This window comes from Corythoichthys intestinalis, chromosome 2, assembly GCF_030265065.1.
Source record: "Corythoichthys intestinalis isolate RoL2023-P3 chromosome 2, ASM3026506v1, whole genome shotgun sequence".
NCBI classification, from domain to species: domain Eukaryota; kingdom Metazoa; phylum Chordata; class Actinopteri; order Syngnathiformes; family Syngnathidae; genus Corythoichthys; species Corythoichthys intestinalis.
In genome coordinates this window covers 18,291,814-18,309,314 of record NC_080396.1, presented here as the reverse complement: position 1 = coordinate 18,309,314, position 17,501 = coordinate 18,291,814, and the positions used below count along the sequence as shown (strand labels likewise).

The following is a 17,501-nucleotide window of genomic DNA, read 5'->3' as shown; positions in this document are numbered from 1 at the left end:
TGTGAAGCTGTTAGCGGTTTAGGGAATGTACTTTCGGTGAACATTTCAAAATAAAAGTACGTCACTGGAGTTAATCCGCCATACTTCACAATTAATACTGTAATATGTACATACTATAATTCTACAGAATTCAGATTCTACACGAAGAATAGCTTTAAATTGACACCCTTTTCAAAAAAATATGATTGGCAATAAATGTAATTATAATATTATATATAGTAGTATACTATGATAATAACACATATATATTTTTTTAAGAATTGTTTTGAATAATGTTGGAAAGGCGATTATGTGTGATTATTGCTATTTAGAGGTTAATTTGTACTTTAATAAAGAATTTAAATGGTCCAAAAAAAATTGTGAATTAATAAGCATCAACAAAAAATCCATGGCTAAATGAGTTATAAAAAAAACTTTTTTTTTTTTTTTTTTTTTTTTAGTGTCGACTAATCGTAAAAATAGTCTGCTGATTTATCGGGAGAGAATTAGTCATTTGGGACAGCCCTACCGGAACATATTTCCTCCACACCCTTCTCACCTTTTTAACCCCAGATCCATTTTCATGCCTGATCTAGAAGTCAAAGCACATGATTTACTTTTGTGGGCCACACATGACGTGGCAGGCCGTATATGGCCTGAGGGCTTTAAGTTTGATGCCGGGGATATATATGTAGAATCATCTTATACATCATTTAACAATGAGGATAAGTTATTCTATTTTTCCTAAGCCAAATGTTTTTTTCTTCAAATCACTGTGCTTGTGTGTTATTGTAGAGATGTCTGTAGGCAAGGACCAGGAGGTGAATGTGAAGTCGAAGGGTGCTGGAGGTCAAGGCAAGGTGGCAGCCAAGGTGACTGGACCATCAGGAAAGCCTGTTTCCTGCAAGGTGGTGCATGTCACTAGTACATCAGTATTTACATTTTTTTTCATGTTGTAAAAATATAAATGTATCAAAATGAAAACCTCTTTTCAGGTGGAGCCAGGGCTGAGTCCAGAAACCAGTCAGGTGAAGTTCATCCCAAGAGAAGCGGGGCCATACCAGGTTGAACTGACTTATGATGGCGTCCAGATCCCAGGATCACCTTTCACTCCCGTTGCTTATCCTGCCACAGACCCCTCTAAGGTAAACCCGAAGGACCGGATTTCATACATTGGAACTCTAGAATTGTACATCTTACCGATGTAATCATTTCCTGTCAGGTGCGCTGTTCTGGTCCCGGATTGGAGCGTGCCAAAGTTGGGGAAACTGGAGAGTTCATTGTGGACTGTTCCAATGCTGGCCCAGCTGAACTGACCATAGAGATCATTTCTGATGGCGGTACAGAGGCTGAAGTTCATATCCAGGACAATGGGGATGGCACGTACACCATCACCTACATTCCTCTCTACCCTGGTTCGTACACCCTGACTATCCGCTATGGTGGCCAGGATGTGCCCAACTTCCCAGCTCAGCTCACTGTGGAGCCAGCCATCGATGCCAGTGGAATCCGTGTGTTTGGACCAGGAGTGGAAGGCAAAGGTAAAATTAATTAGATACCACAAACTGATTTTTAATCCATTTGTTAACTAGTTTATACAATTGCAGTAGTAGTCACACATTTTAAACGTAATCAGAACTGTAGTGAACTTTATCCCCTTCTGAGCAAAAAAGATAGTGACTCTATTATAAAAAAAAAGTCAAATTACGTACTTAAACAATGCCACCTTGTATTTTTTTAGAACAGGTTTGCAATGCTAAAGTTCAGTTGTTAAGAAGCAGATTGCCCAAAAAATCTGTACTTGTTTTTGGCTCATCCCCACAACCACAGACTTCCTTCTTACGACTTGTACACATTAATAGTGAGGAAAACCGGTTCCCTGCTCAATGATGTAATGATATGACCAAACTTTTTCCCTTATCCTCTTCTTTTTGAAGTACTGTATCGGTAGTAACCACTAACTACTATCTTGTAGATTAGCATGCCAAGTCATTTGGTTGCGGTTAGGGTGTATGATTTACAAGAAAATAACTGCAGGCCGAGATCATGGTTTCTTCAGAACTCTTGATACTCTAAAACAAGGGGTGTCATTTTTGTCGTGGGCCACATCAAAATTATGGTTTCCTATGGAGGATCGTCATGTCTACCAACCCATATAAATACAGTATACTGTATAAGGCTTCATATTATTATTGTATGGTGTGTGTGTTTATATACACAGTATAACAAATTGAATGCAACCCAAGACTCCATTCACCTAAGCTGAATTTTTAGGGTCACAAGGGGAACAAATTAAAAAAAAAAAAAAAAAAAAAAAAAGGGGGGGGGGGGCTGGGTAAATTGACTATTATTGAAATTATAGTATTAAAATTATGTTCATTATTTTACTGATACAGTACGTCAGCAGTTCATTTGTGCATAAAAGCCAAATACTGACCTTGCAGGTGGCACATTACTAATCGCACAAGAGCAAGCAAGTGAGAAATTTACTTGCTTTGTCAAATTTTGGGGGCAAACTTTCCCTCATAGGAGCAGTCAGAAGACCCGATACAATGGGCGTTTTTAAATGTATACTTCAATAAATCAATACAGTATTATAAAAAATGTCTTTATACCTACGTAGTTTTTAAATTAGAATCCAGTCAAAATCTATTTCGCAACGTTTTTAAAACTGACAACAATTTAAATTTTGCTTTTTCCTTCCATGTGGTTGGCTGGAGCTGGCCCTCGGGCCTTGACTTTTACACCTTTATTCTAGAAGTAGGAGATCTTCCAAATGATTTACAGTCCTTGTTTGAACGGCTTCAACCTTTAACAAAAAACGTGATTTAAAAATAAATATAATCAGGATTATACATTTGCCAAACATTACACTAACTTGCTTTCAAATTTGTTTTTTTTTTCTTCTAGGCATTTTCCGTGAAGCCACTACAGATTTCACAGTAGACGCTCGAGCTCTTACGCTGTCCGGAGGTGACCACATCAAAACTCTTATCAGCAACCCATCAGGCAGCCGTACTGACAGCCTGATAACAGATCTTGGGGATGGAACCTATAACGTAGAGTACACTCCCTACGAGGAAGGTGAGTAGCGGCGTTTAGTCCTGAAATGTCCATTTCTGGTACACAGACTTAAACGTCCCTCTTTGTATGTTAGGCCCACACAGTGTGGAGGTCTGCTACGATGGCACACCAGTACCGAAAAGTCCGTTCCGTGTTGCAGTCACTGAAGGTTGTGATCCAGGCAGAGTACGCGTGCATGGTCCTGGCCTGAAATCCGGCACTACCAACAAGCCCAATAAGTTCACAGTGGAGACGAGGTAAATAAGATTTAATTGAAGGAATTCTTGGATGATTTACTGTAAAAATAATACATTTACATTAATCTTATTTACAGGGGAGCCGGCACTGGGGGTCTTGGATTGGCGATGGAAGGTCCATCCGAGGCCAAAATGTCTTGCACTGATAACAAAGACGGAAGTTGCAGTGTTGAGTATATCCCCTACGAACCAGGCACATACAACCTCAATGTAACCTATGGAGGACAACCTATCAACGGTAACTCAACTTTGCAAAAACGAGTACTTATTGTGAACATGCTGGGAGAAATTTGGCAAGTAAATGTAGTTGTTCTTTTTTCTATTCTACTTCTGGACACTAACAAAAATAGCTAATACCCTGCGGTTCGTGGACTAATTAGATTGAAATTTGGTAGGCATATACTAGATGTTAAATCAATCATCGTAGACCTATTTACCGTAATTTCCCAAATATAAGGCGTACCCGTGTATAACGCGCACCCCAAATTTACTTGTAAAATCTAGGGGAAATTATTGTACCCTTGTATAACGCGCACCCTAACTTTAGCACCAATAAATAGAAGAATACAAGAAAACAGAGCTTGTGTACAGATACAGAAATGTCATTTTACTGACTGGTGAAACTCAGCACCAGCATAGCACATTGGTAGTTCAAAACATTACCGTAAACTGACAATATGTACGGTAATAATATGATCTGACAACTTCAATTTACCGGAATCCAGGAGAAAACAACACAGATGTGACTTTTCTTTTAAAGGCTGCTGTATAACTTGCTCGTTTCATCATGATGAATAAATGTTTCTTCCATGGATTGATACGGTAAAATAAAAGTGAGGATTTACGTCGGAAATTGGAAAGAGCGCATCGCTATTGACTAGACTGTAACAATAGGAACTATTGTTATTTGGGTTTGAGTTTCCCGAGGGACAGAAATAGTTGACGGACATAGGAAGTCTGTGTGTGTGTGTGTGTGTGTGTGTGTGTGTGTGTGTGTGTGTGTGTGTGTGTGTGTGTGTGTGTGTGTGTGTACGTTTGTTATGGTCCGAGTTGCGAAGCTGCAATAAACGTTGACTCAAATGAGTTCAAGGAAATAAATTCTGTGCTTTATGAAGAGGGGAAAAAAAGCTGAATTTATCAGACGAAATCATTCGACCAATCCGAGTGAAGTATTACCGAAACAAAATGGTGATGTCACGTACCGTAATGGTCGGCAACTGATTCCCGCATACGTTTCTTCAACACAACATGGCCGTGCCAATAAAAAAAAAAAAAATCTGTCTTTATATAAATATATAATATATATTTCTGTCTCCATCCCTTTACCCATGTATAATGCGCACCATTATTTTACAAGTTGATTTTTTTGGGGGGGGGTGCGCGGGAAATTACGGTATTTATTTTATCCCAGGGCTAGTTAAATACAGACTATTTATGGATTTCTTTTGTAGTTGCTCCAGTAATCCAAAAGATGGCAGTGTTGCCTGTTGTTTGGCTACCATGCGGTCGTAGTTCACTTTCAACTTGATTTTTTTTTTTTTTTTGGTATTATTTTAAGCAGTTAAACAAAATACTAAAAAGTTAAACATGCATTCAAAATTTGAGATTGTCACATTAGGTATTTAACTGTACTATTTGGTTTCATACTTAACTATACCCCCCACCTTTTAGTGAGTAATGTAATTTTGACATCAGGGGAAACCATTTATTTTTCCTACAATTATTTAAACCATTTATGATGTTTACCTTCACAGGAAGTCCTTTTTCAGTGCCAGTAAGTGACACAGTGGACAGTTCAAAAGTGAAATGCCAAGGACCAGGCCTTGGCACCAACGTCAGGGCCAATATTCCCCAGGTCTTTACAGTGGATGCTACAAAAGCTGGAGTGGCCCCACTACAAGTTCGTGTGCAGGGACCTAAAGGTGCGTTCTTATAGTTGTCAATTATGATACTTGTTTTACTGTAACATTTAGTGTAGTATTTTAAAAATGACCACTTAACACTGCCATCTATGGTGATAGAACAGCCAGATCTGATTTAAAAATGAACTGTTTTTACTAGGGCTGTCAAAATTATCGCGTTAACGGGCGGCATTTTTTTTATTTTATTTTTTAAATTAATCACGTTAAAATATTTGACGCAATTAACGCACATGCCCCGCTCAGATTAAAATGACAGCAGTGTAATGTCCGCCTGTTTGGCGCCCTCTGCTGGCGCTTGGGTCCAAATTATTTTATGGGTTTGGGGAGTGAGCATGGTGTAATGACATCAACAATGGCGAGCTACTAGTTTATTTTTTGATTGAAAATTTTACAAATTTTAATAAAACGAAAACATTAAGAGGGGTTTTATCATAAAATTTCTATAACTTGTACTAACATTTATCTTTTAAGAACAAGTTTTTCTATCAATGGATCGCTTTAAGAGAATGTTAACAATGTTAATGCCATCTTGTTGATTTATTGTTATAATAAACAAATACAGTAATTATATACTGTATGCTGAATGTATATGTCAGTCTTGTCTACAGAAAAATATGGCATATTTTACAGATGGTTTGAATTGCGATTAATTACGATTAATTAATTTTTAAGCTGTAATTAACTCGATTAAAAATTTTAATCGTTTGACAGTCCTAGTTTTTACATTGACCACGCTTTTAACTTTAGCATATTACCACTTACAGCACTGAAACAAGGGAAACGGAGTAACTTTCCCACTCTTGTAACGGTGTTAATTTTGTTTTATAAACCCTGTTTGCTGAGAATGAGTTTTCGTGTGTTATTAGGTGTTGTGGAGCCTGCAGAAATTGTGGCCAATGGTGACCAAACTCACACGGTCAGCTATGTTCCAACAAGAGAGGGTCCATATTCAATTAACGTCTTATATGCTGATGAAGAGATTCCACGCAGGTACAACCCATGCACACTGTAATCATACTAGGCTTTTATGACACTGAATTATGTATATTGCTTCAGCCCTTATAAGGTTAAGGTGCTTCCTACACACGATGCCAGTAAAGTGCGTGCTAGTGGGCCCGGTCTGAACACCACAGGGGTGCCTGCCTCTCTGCCTGTGGAGTTTACTATTGATGCTAAGGATGCAGGGGAGGGACTGCTGGCAGTGCAAATCACTGTGAGTGTCTTGCCATGCAAAAGAAGTGTTCTTCACTTAAAGTGGAATCACCATTTAATGAGTAACTATGCGCAGGACCCAGAAGGAAAGCCAAAGAAGGCCAACATTCGCGACAACCACGATGGAACATACTTGGTGTCGTATGTTCCTGACATGACTGGAAGATATACCATCTTGATCAAGTACGGAGGAGACGAGATTCCATATTCACCGTATCGCATCCGAGCCCTACCCACAGGAGATGCCAGCAAATGCACTGTCACAGGTATGCACCCTGTAGTTTTGCTCTTACGTACACTTATGGTCCACTGTATGGGTATACAGGTAATTTGTCTTTGAATGAAAATCAGTTGCCATCAAAGCTTATATTTTAAAGTCTTAATTTAGTCATTTTTTTTATTGTATTTAAGGGGACACTACACTAAGAACATTGAAAATGACAACTTATATCATGAGCAATTTATTAAAACTCCATAAAATCATTATATGGGCATTTTGCTAGAGATCTGCTTTTATAAGCATTAGTCTAAAAATTGGCCTTAACTTGAGAATGCATAATTTTCGTAAATTTGGCACACTTATGAAAAGGGGCATGTGTAGTATCATAATTTTGGGACTATAAGCCAATTTTTATGCCCACATCAAACCTTATTTATGAGGTTTTACAGACTAATTATGTTATAAAAAACATGCAGTTAATGTAGACGCCTAAGGCTTATATATAACCTAAATTTTTTTTGTGAAGTTTTGGTAGATAGGGTTCATAGTTGGGGAATTGCGTTAATGAGTATTTTTAAATGATGGACTTTAGTTTTTGACAGCTGAGTTCGAATTGGACATTACTGGTTTGTGGTTTCCATTTCAACAACGTTTTTTTTAATTGGTAAAAAAAAATCTTTTGTAAATACATAATAAATATGAACAAAAGTACCATAGTTTATAGCAGGAGTAAGAATTTTTGTGGTAACCAATTGCCTGTGTGCAACGGGTTACCATAGTAACAACACAATGGATTTCAGTGTACAGTATATTGTATTGCTGAGATCTCTAGCAATGTGCCCATCTATGGTTTTATTTGCATTTAGTAGGTAAATGTAAATTCAAGTTCATGAAAAACTATGAAATTGTTGTCATTTTCAATGTTCTCGTGGTGCTATCTACTCATACTGTCCTTTAAATGTTACGCAAAAGTCCCAGTTAACTACAGAAATTTCACAGAAAATCTGTTTCAATCCAGCATACCACCCTCAATCAGACATTTTGTTATTCCTGAAGCATAGACCTCATAATTATACATTTTGAAGTCTATGCCTGAAGTTTACAAAATATTCACTTTTAAGGCAATTTTTGTGCAAAGAATGTCTTTTACTTTTAGATGAAAATAGTTTGTACATATAAACATTTGGGTATTAATTTCAAGCTTTGCTAAAGGTCACTGACTGAGAGCATGATATAACAGAGAAAAGTAGTTCCCACTTTCAAGATGGCTGGTTTCACATTATGGCCATTGGTTTCAAATTTGGATGTTTGAATCATGAGACCATTTGACCAGTGCTAAACATAAGCACATATGTGTCTGTCTCTCAGGAGGTTTGACATCGAAGTCTATTTTGCTGCAGCTTCTTTTCAAGCATATGCTGTATTTCTATTGCTATACACTCCTTTGCCCATTCCCTGTGCTACATATACACATGCACAAACACCCCTCTTTGCCTTACACAGCATTTATCATTTTTAAGGTTTCTATTTGAGTTTTTAGAGCACATACGTTTTGCCTCCCATCACCCCACCCCTACCTGACTATCTTGTGTGTTTCACTTTTGTTTTTTGCACATCCTGCTTGCCACCGTTCCCACTATCAGTCTCAATTGGAGGTCACGGTTTAGGTAAGACCAATGGAGCAACTTTGTATTGTAGAGGAATTCCTGTCTTTAAGCATGGAAACAACATTTTAAATCTGGGCTCTCATATTCTCTTGTTTTAAACCTTTAAAATTTCCCCCTTTTTTTAACTGCCCAAATCTCTGCATTTCATGTTCGTTTTGCCCACATGTTCATTTGAAGACACAGATACTAACTTAGGTTGGCATGCAGAAATGGCATTTGTGCTAATCTATCTTCAATTCTACATATAGTGGAAATATTATCTTTTAAAAGGTTGGGAATATTCTGGATTTAACATTATATTTCATCTTTAACCCATTTCTCTTGGTGGTAAAATATGCATGCTAGATTAGTACTCAAAGTAATAGATTAGCTAGTCTATCATCTACTTGACAATTATGCAATCCCTCAGGCGCTGGTGTTGGCCCAACCATTCAGATTGGGGAACAGACTGTCATCACTGTGGACGCTAAGGCAGCGGGGAAAGGCAAAGTTACCTGCAGTGTGTGCACACCCGAGGGTGCGGAGTTGGATGTCGACGTGGTTGAAAATGAGGATGGTACATTCGACATCTTTTACACGGCGCCGCAGCCTGGTGAATATGTCATCTGCGTACGTTTTGGAGGAGAGCACATTCCTAATAGTCCATTCCAAGTCACGGTGAGTTTATTTGTAGTTCAGTCTGGTAACTATTTGGTATAAAAGTTTGTAGTCGAAGATTAGTATGTCATTTCGAAGCTTTTGAGCCGGAAGTGAAGTGGTATGGGTCACTGGAAATTTCTGGGATATGAACAGAGGTTCCGTAATTGTAGTTTTTGTTGAATTTTACTGTTTTTGCTAAGCACATAAGTTAATTTCATGTACGGGAGATTTGGTTCAAAACCACATTCAACAAGAGGGAACATAATGGATGCTGATTTAAGGTTGAGTTTGAATTTTTTTAAAGGTATTTCTCCCCGAAAATATATATGGCGGAAAACACAGACAAGACTGAAAAAGCAGTTTATGCTCTTGCACTCCTCCTTAAAACAAACTGCTGTATTTTAAGCCAAAAGAATTGTTGAGTTTTATAGAACAATATGTCTATATGCTGCCATAGCAGATTCATGGTGCATTAAGCCCCCGAACTATTTTTAATTTGTCCGTTTTACCCTGGAAACCCCCGTTTAGACGTCGCGCAACCGCTTTTGTTTGAACCCAGCCGTAAAATGAAGGTAATTAATTATATTTGTTATCCAAAATGTCATTTTTAGCTTAGAATCATTAATTGATGACTAATATTTTGTTTAAAAAAAAATGATTCACTCGCATATTTTGCTTTTAAACAAATTATGTCACAATGGGAAAAAATGGTGTCTGTAAAAAAAGTCACGGATATCTACCTCATAACTATCTCTTAATGCGACAGTAACAAAAAAAATGCAATTATCTCCGATATGTTAGATGATAAATAAGCGATATAAACAAAGAAAAATTGAGGGGAAAAAAACAAAAACGTTTTAAAGAGTAAATATGTGAAAAAGGAAATCTCAACCACTCCTTGATGTCTGCGATTTCTCCATCGCGACCCTTGTTATATTACCATGTTTCACCCATAAAATCCCCAAAAGATCCGGCTGTGGCCATTCACAGCTGTGTCTTGACACTCGGTGATACATGTGACAAGGAGTTTTTGGATCGAAGCAAGGTAAGTATGCGATAATATCTCGTTAAAGTCATGGCATCTGTAATTCTGCTCTCGCGTGCTCTCACCTCCAGATGGGGTTTTGCTGTTTAAAATTTTTTTTAAATGCCCTCCTGTTCAAAATGTTTCTTCCCCCAGAAAATTGAGATTTTAAGCTTTCTACTGATGTATCACACGTGCATATTGGACAATTTTGAAATTGGGGGTCTCAGAGCGGAACTTCAAGTCACCTGAGTGTTTTCCGCCATATATAATATTGATATTGATTGATCTTTTAAGAAATCAGCCCTCTCATGACTCTTATTGTATTTCTTGACCAATGTGATTGAACAGTGTATCATTTTGCCGTACAAGACTTATCAGAGGGCATGACCGACTTACTGCTGTATTGCAGAGACATCATGACTCGGCACTTTTTAAATGATCATTCATTCCAAAAATACACGAAATCAGTAATATTTACCATTTTTAGACGGTGACAGTCCATTAAATAAATAAACACTAGCAATGTAGCAGGTATGGCTGACGTCAGTTTATAATACAGTGCATAGCTCATCAATTTCATAATGCACGTTCGTGAGTTTTTGATTTGGTCAAAGAAACGGAGGTGAGCTCTGACTATAGTCAAATTCTGATAACAGTGTTGAAACTGAAAGCTCCACTCTGTCAAAGATGTTCATAAAGTGTCTCCCTACAGAAATATAATTGTATCCAGTTGGTACCACATTGTTTTACCTCCCTTCAATCCCTTCCATTTTTTTGCCAACCTCTCACCCCTTCCCCAGGCACTGGAAGGAGCTCCATCGGACCAGCTCATGCAGCAGTGCCAAATGCCCCAGTACTACTCTCAACAGCCCTGGGTACCAAAATACTATGCCCCACTCTTTACAGCTTTTGTTTGGTCCTACATACCTTTCCATTTGTCTCTTCCCATACTTCGTCCTCTGCTCTGCACCATCAAATATGTCAGGCATCAGTATGTGCTATTTCTAATTGCAGGTGTTTCACTTCTGAAAGGCATTTCTTTCCATTCCTCCACCGTGTAGTTCCATTTCATTAACAGGACCTTTAACATGGACAATGCAACAGAGTTGCTCAGTAACAAAGAGTCACTGGCCAACATTTTTATACTGAGTGCTGCATTTATTGATTCTGTCAAGCAGTTGTTAACAGCTAAAAATCCACCTTTCAACTTGGTGTTGTGCAGTGCTCTTTGACAATTTACTGAAGGGACAAATGATCTGCGTTGACAGTCATCCATGTGGATATATGTTCTGAGTCGCTTGTTGCTAAACTTTCCTTTGACCTTCCAGTGTTTAAATTGTCATCTCATTCTCAGTTTGTGCTGGTGTCTTAGCCATCATCTTCATCATCATACCAATGATCAACATGTTTGATCATTTCATCTGTGTTTCATTCCATTTTGTTGGCTGTTGGATGTTGTTTCATCAGAATAGGCAAGTGCAAAATCTTCGGACACTTTGTAATATCAGACCTTTGTTCCTTGTTTCCTAGGCAACAGACAGACCAATGGGAATGAATGGTCTAGATGTGACAGGGTTGAGGCCTTTTGACCTGGTTATCCCGTTCACCATTCAGAAGGGGGAGATTACAGGTTGGAACATGAGTTGTCGGGTTGATCGCTTCTTTTTGGTTGCATGAGTCACACTATGGTCTCTTCTGAACTGAAGGTGAGGTCCGAATGCCATCCGGCAAGGTTGCCAAGCCTGATATCACAGACAACAAGGATGGCACTGTTACCGTTAAGTATGCACCAATTGAAGCTGGGCTGCATGAGATGGATATAAAATATGACGGAATTCACATCCCCGGTATGTTTTCGGTTTGAAACCTTGTATAACATCAAAAACGTAATGGATTCATTTTACAGTTATCTTTCACATTCATAGGAAGTCCCCTGCAGTTTTATGTGGACTACATGAACAGTGGAAATGTCAGCGCCTATGGTCCTGGCTTAATCCATGGAACGGTCAACAAACCTGCTGTCTTCACTGTCAACACAAAAGATGCTGGAGAGGGTATGTGATGTTCATAAAGTGGCTTAAAAATAAGGCACAATGTATACAGTATTTTCATACAGTATGTCTTTTTTAGGTGGTCTGTCTCTCGCCATTGAGGGTCCTTCAAAAGCAGACATTAGCTGCGTAGACAACCAGGATGGAACATGTAGTGTGTCCTACTTGCCTGTTCTGCCGGGAGACTACAGCATCCTGGTCAAATACAATGACAAGCACATTCCTGGCAGCCCTTTTTCAGCTAGGATTACTGGTAAACATGCTCGGAGAAATCCTGAAATACACTATATTAATGGATCTCAAACAATGTACAATATGTACCACCCCAAAGAATGCTTAGCTCAGAGTATAACCAACAGGACCGACATGAACTCGTTGGCTGCCATTAACGTGACTGATGTCCAATTGCCGTCAGCCTCTCCTAGTCAAAATGGACTGGATGTCTAGCACCATCAATAGCACTGAGATATGAGCAGGCAATGACCTAAAATATTTAGTGTAGTTGGCCAAAATGTCCTTAGGTTATTTTTCGACGCTCAGTTTGAGGATTAACACTGCATTTAGGATCCCCACCCCTTCCAACTCTAATATGAAATGAACCCTTTACACAGCAAGGAACTATTTTAGGTAATATCCGCATTTAGCTATTATTATCATACTTAAGTTTTGAATTTTTTATTGATGTTTATTAGAGCTGTCAAACGATTAAAATTTTTAATCGAGTTAATTACAGCTTAAAAATTAATTAATCGTAATTAATCGCAATTCAAACCATTTATAACAGGTGCCATATTTTTCTGTAAATTGTTGGAATGAAAAGATAAGACACAAGACTGATATATATTCAACATACGGTACATAAGTACTGTATTTGTTTATTATAACAATAAATCAACAAGATGGCATTAACATTATTAACATTCTCTTAAAGCGATCCATGGATAGAAAAAACTTGTAGTTCTTAAAAGATAAATGTTAGTACAAGTTAAAGAATTTTTATATTAAAACCCCTCCTAATGTTTTCGTTTTATTAAAATTTGTAAAATTTTCAATCAAAAAATAAACTAGTAGCTCGCCATTGTTGATGGCATTACACCATGCTCACTCCCCAAACCCATAAAATCATTTGGACCCAAGCGCCAGCAGAGGGCGCCAAACAAGTAACAAGTGGACATTACACTGCTGTCTTTTTAATCTGAGCGGGGCATGTGCGTTAATTGCGTCAAATATTTTAACGTGATTAATTAAAAAAATTAATTACCGCCCGTTAACGTGATAATTTTGACAGCCCTAATGTTTATACTATTGTTTTTTTTTGGATTCAGTCCCCTATAAAGGTGTAAAGATTGTATTTTCTAAATGTTTGAAAATACACTGTTCTTAAACATTAATTGTAAATCTCTAGTAGTTTTATGTTGGATGCAACTGAACTCTACTTGATTTAGGCATTAAAAAGTAATTGAACATTTTAGTTCATGTACCACTGGTGGTACTTTTACCACACTTTGAGGACCACTGCACTACACTATATAATTAGATGTATCCAGAAGTTGACATTGGGTGGTTTGTAGTTGTCAAAGCGCATTACAATGTCATGTTCTGTCCTCCAGGGGATGACTCGATGAGGATGTCTCATCTGAAGGTGGGATCGGCCGCTGACATTCCTTTGGACATCGGAGATTTCGATCTCAGCCAACTGACAGCCTCACTCACCACACCCTCTGGCCGTGAGGAACCCTGCCTCCTAAAGAAGCTACGGAATGGCCATGTTGGTCAGTAATCCTGTTTCTAAACTTGAGGTGCACTCGGAGAGCAAATCTTCGCCTTAGCAGGCAAATTCAAAGCATCACGATATTTGTTAGAGTGGGCAGTCCCTTCCCTCATGCCCCAAAATGTCATCACTCCTTCTCTTCTCACCATATCTACCCTGCTAATGTGAGTTAGTTTTTTAGCTAATTAGCCTATTTATAGCAAAATACCTAAAAAAAAAAAATAAAATTTATTGTCGGCCTCATTTCCCCAAATTGAATCACCCTTCCGTTTTGTATTTCAAACATATCCTACAAGTTTGATAACTCAAGGGTTTTTGGACAAAAATACTTATTGTTCTTAGTCCTATTTTAATCATTTCAAAATGTTTTCGTTTTAATCAACTAAATCTCATATACATTTCGTCTAGTTTTAGTCGACAGTTCCTCAAAATGTTTTACTCTGTAAAATTCAAAAGTTTGAGTCCGGAAATAAAGGTTTCCAACAATTTCGAATGAACACAGACAGAAGAGCGCATATTGTAGCATCTATAAGGACAATGCAAACTTTGTGATAATACACACTTGACACTTCTCTCAATTCTTTATAGATATGGACGTAAAACTGCCTTGATTCTTTGTTAAAACAGCAAAGAACCGGGCAGTTAGCATTTATTTTATGTAAATATGTCAAATGTGCTGCTAGTCTTTAAGCCACTGTGGGGCCGCCTTATCACCACAAACAGCTTTTTAACGTTGAAAATTCTGTGAACAAATGCTTAAATCCCTGAATTCGTAATAGATTTGGACGTAAAACGGTCTTGATTCTTAAATGCTAACTGCCCAGTTCTTTGCTCTTTTAATTTAAATATGTTGAATGTGCTGCTAGTGTTTGAGCCACTGTAGCGCCGCCTTATCACAAAGAGCTTTTTCTGTTGAAAATTCTTGTGAATAAATGCTTAAATCCCTGAATTCTTTATAGATTTGGACATAAAACAGTCTCGATTCTTTGATAAATGCTAACTGCCCGGTTCTTTGCTCTTTTATTTTACGTAAATGTCAAATGTGCTGCTAGTCTTTAAGCCACTGTAGCGCCACCTTATCATCACAAAGAGCTTTTTCCGTTGAAAATTCTTGTGAATAAATGCTTAAATCACTGATTTTTTTTTTTTTTTTTTTCATAAATATGGACATAAAACTGTCTCGATTATTTGTTAAATGCTAACTACCTGGTTCTGGCGCTTTTATTTTATGTAAATATGTCAAATGTGCTGCTCGTTTTTGAGCCACTGTAGCGCCGCCTTATCACAAAAAGCTTTTTCCGTGAAAAACTCTTGTGAATAAATGCCTAAATCCCTCAATTCCTTATAGATATGGACGTAAAATGGTCTCAATTCTTTGTGAAAAGAACAAAGAACCGGGCTGTTAGCGTTTATTTTACGTACATATGTCGAATGTGCTGCTAGTCTTTAAGCCACTGTAGCCACTGTAACCTTATGACAATGAGCTTTTTCCATTGAAAATTCTTGTGAATAAATGCTTAAATCCCTGGCTTCTTTATAGATATGGGCGTAAAACACTTGATTCTTGGTTGAAAGCGGGGAAAAAAAAAAAAAAAACGTGCAGTTAGCATTTATTTTACGTAAATATTGCGAACTATGACGCCAATGCCTTAGCGGTTAATTTCTCCCGTTGATTTTTTTTTTTCCACAACGTTTAAAAATGCATGCATGGTTCGAAAAATATAATGATTACTAGAGCTGGGAATCTTTGGGCACCTAACGATTCAATTACGATTCAGAGGCTCAGATTCGATTTATAAAACGATTATTGATGCACCCCCCTCCTTTTTTTTTTTTTTTTTTTAAATGTTTTGTACATTAGTTCCAAAATTGTTCAAAAATACTCTCAGGCTAAACCAAACTACTATTTCAGTATCAAGTTAACATATAGCAGTAAACAAATATACAAAAATAACAATAAATAAAAAAAGCTCCAGTCCCCGTTCTGTATCAGCAGCTTTAAACTACATTCAATTAATTTAATGTTGTAAATCAACCGTTAAAGTTGTTAAAATTGCTCCTGTTATTCCATAATATCCCTTTTGTCTACTTTCGACATGTGAAAGTTTTTAAAACTATTTTAAAGATAGATTCAAGTCAATATTTTACCGATTTAGGAGTATTTTAGATAAAAAGTTAGTTAGGTTTGCTTGGAAGGTTCGCTACAACAGCCTTGCAGGGAAGTGTACTGCTTTAAGATGGCGGCCGTTTACTAACGCCCGCATCTAGCTTTTTGTAGATGTGCTGCTAACGCTACCGAATCTATATGGCATCTAGTCCTATATAAATTATATCTACCGTAACATTATGTGGATGTACTTTGTAGCAGCTTTTCGGCAGCAGTCAGGTATGTTGTTGTGGGGTTTTTTTTATCTCGTGGCATGAGTTGAGCTAGAGCCGTGAGTTGAGCATTAGCATTACCCGAGGGGCTTGGTAATGAGAAGCATGATGTTTAGCTACTCTCGCTTCGTTCCTCATTGCATCCCGAAGACCGCGCGGTGCGCTGAGTGTGTTGTACTTCCGCTTTACTTGGCATATTTCAATAATCGGAATTTGGATGTTTGTGAATCGTTCTCGAATCTTCCACGGCCGAATCGCGAATAATCTAAGAATCGGAAATTTTGCACACCTCTAATAATTACCTTGAATCCTCGAACAAGTCACTTCTGAGACGATCCTTCCTGTTTGTATGCAATACAGCTTTCGTACGTTTTCAGCCCAAATCTGGCGTTAGATCGCTGCGTGCGTGTATTTGAGAATAACTTCTCTTGATGTGGGCAGGCCCCCTACTTGAAGGCGAGGCGCTTTGTATGACAGCTTTGACCCGTCAATATCATTATGAAGTCTATGCAGAAACGATGTCGCATTTTCGGCTCGTTGTAGTCTGGCCAGACGAAAACTGGCATTAGTCTTATGTTCTAGTCTCCTCGACCACGTTTGTAGCTCATCATCATCATGAAAAAAATGTCAACGAAATATTTTTGTTATCGTCATTGTTGACGAAAACCACACTGGCATCTTATTATCTTGAACACAAACATACAAAACCAAATACCGTAGGTTTCATCTACTGGGGGAGAATAGATGTACTGTACGTTTGAATAATGGTTAACATCTTAACTGCTTTCCATTGTCTTTGTGTCTTTTACAGGAATCTCCTTTGTTCCAAAAGAGATTGGAGAACATCTGGTGAACATCAAGAAAAATGGTCGCCACATTCCCAGCAGCCCCATCTCTGTTATGATCAACCAGTCTGAGATTGGAGATGCCAGCCGCGTTCGTGTTAGTGGCTTGGGGTTGAGTGAAGGCAAGACTTTTGAGCCTGCCGAATTCATCATTGACACTCGTGATGCAGGTATAGGTTTTGGTCAAAGTTTGCATATCAGTCAATGAGAAAGTGTTTCGAACCATTCTCACATTTGGTCTATTTAGGTTATGGTGGCTTGAGCCTGTCCATCGAAGGACCCAGCAAAGTGGACATTAACACAGAGGACCAAGAAGATGGTACATGCAAGGTCACATACTGCCCCACTGAACCTGGGAATTACATCATCAACATCAAGTTTGCTGATCAACACGTTCCAGGTAGGAAAATCGATGCAGAGACTGTAGCAGTGATATCCACAATTGCTAACCACGACCATTATTTGTGTT

General features: G+C 38.1%; 1 protein-coding gene across 5 annotated transcripts in view; it reads left to right on the top strand.

Moving 5' to 3' along the window:
- flna (filamin A, alpha (actin binding protein 280)) overlaps nt 1-17,501 on the top strand; it is an 83,682-nt gene that overhangs the window by 54,725 nt on the left and 11,456 nt on the right. The window contains exons 21-40 of one of the 5 annotated variants that reach the window (XM_057859595.1): nt 775-887; nt 975-1,124; nt 1,202-1,520; nt 2,890-3,063; nt 3,137-3,299; nt 3,377-3,537; nt 5,054-5,221; nt 6,088-6,211; nt 6,278-6,434; nt 6,510-6,699; nt 8,297-8,320; nt 8,730-8,977; nt 10,787-10,861; nt 11,517-11,616; nt 11,693-11,833; nt 11,912-12,040; nt 12,117-12,290; nt 13,648-13,809; nt 16,999-17,202; nt 17,280-17,432. In XM_057859595.1, the coding sequence (XP_057715578.1) occupies nt 775-887; nt 975-1,124; nt 1,202-1,520; nt 2,890-3,063; nt 3,137-3,299; nt 3,377-3,537; nt 5,054-5,221; nt 6,088-6,211; nt 6,278-6,434; nt 6,510-6,699; nt 8,297-8,320; nt 8,730-8,977; nt 10,787-10,861; nt 11,517-11,616; nt 11,693-11,833; nt 11,912-12,040; nt 12,117-12,290; nt 13,648-13,809; nt 16,999-17,202; nt 17,280-17,432 (3,129 nt within the window). Of the gene's footprint in view, nt 1-774; nt 888-974; nt 1,125-1,201; nt 1,521-2,889; nt 3,064-3,136; nt 3,300-3,376; nt 3,538-5,053; nt 5,222-6,087; nt 6,212-6,277; nt 6,700-8,296; nt 8,321-8,729; nt 8,978-10,786; nt 10,862-11,516; nt 11,617-11,692; nt 11,834-11,911; nt 12,041-12,116; nt 12,291-13,647; nt 13,810-16,998; nt 17,203-17,279; nt 17,433-17,501 lie in introns of all 5 variants that reach the window. The other 4 variants (XM_057859587.1, XM_057859613.1, XM_057859622.1 and 1 more) reach the window with 4 other exon arrangements.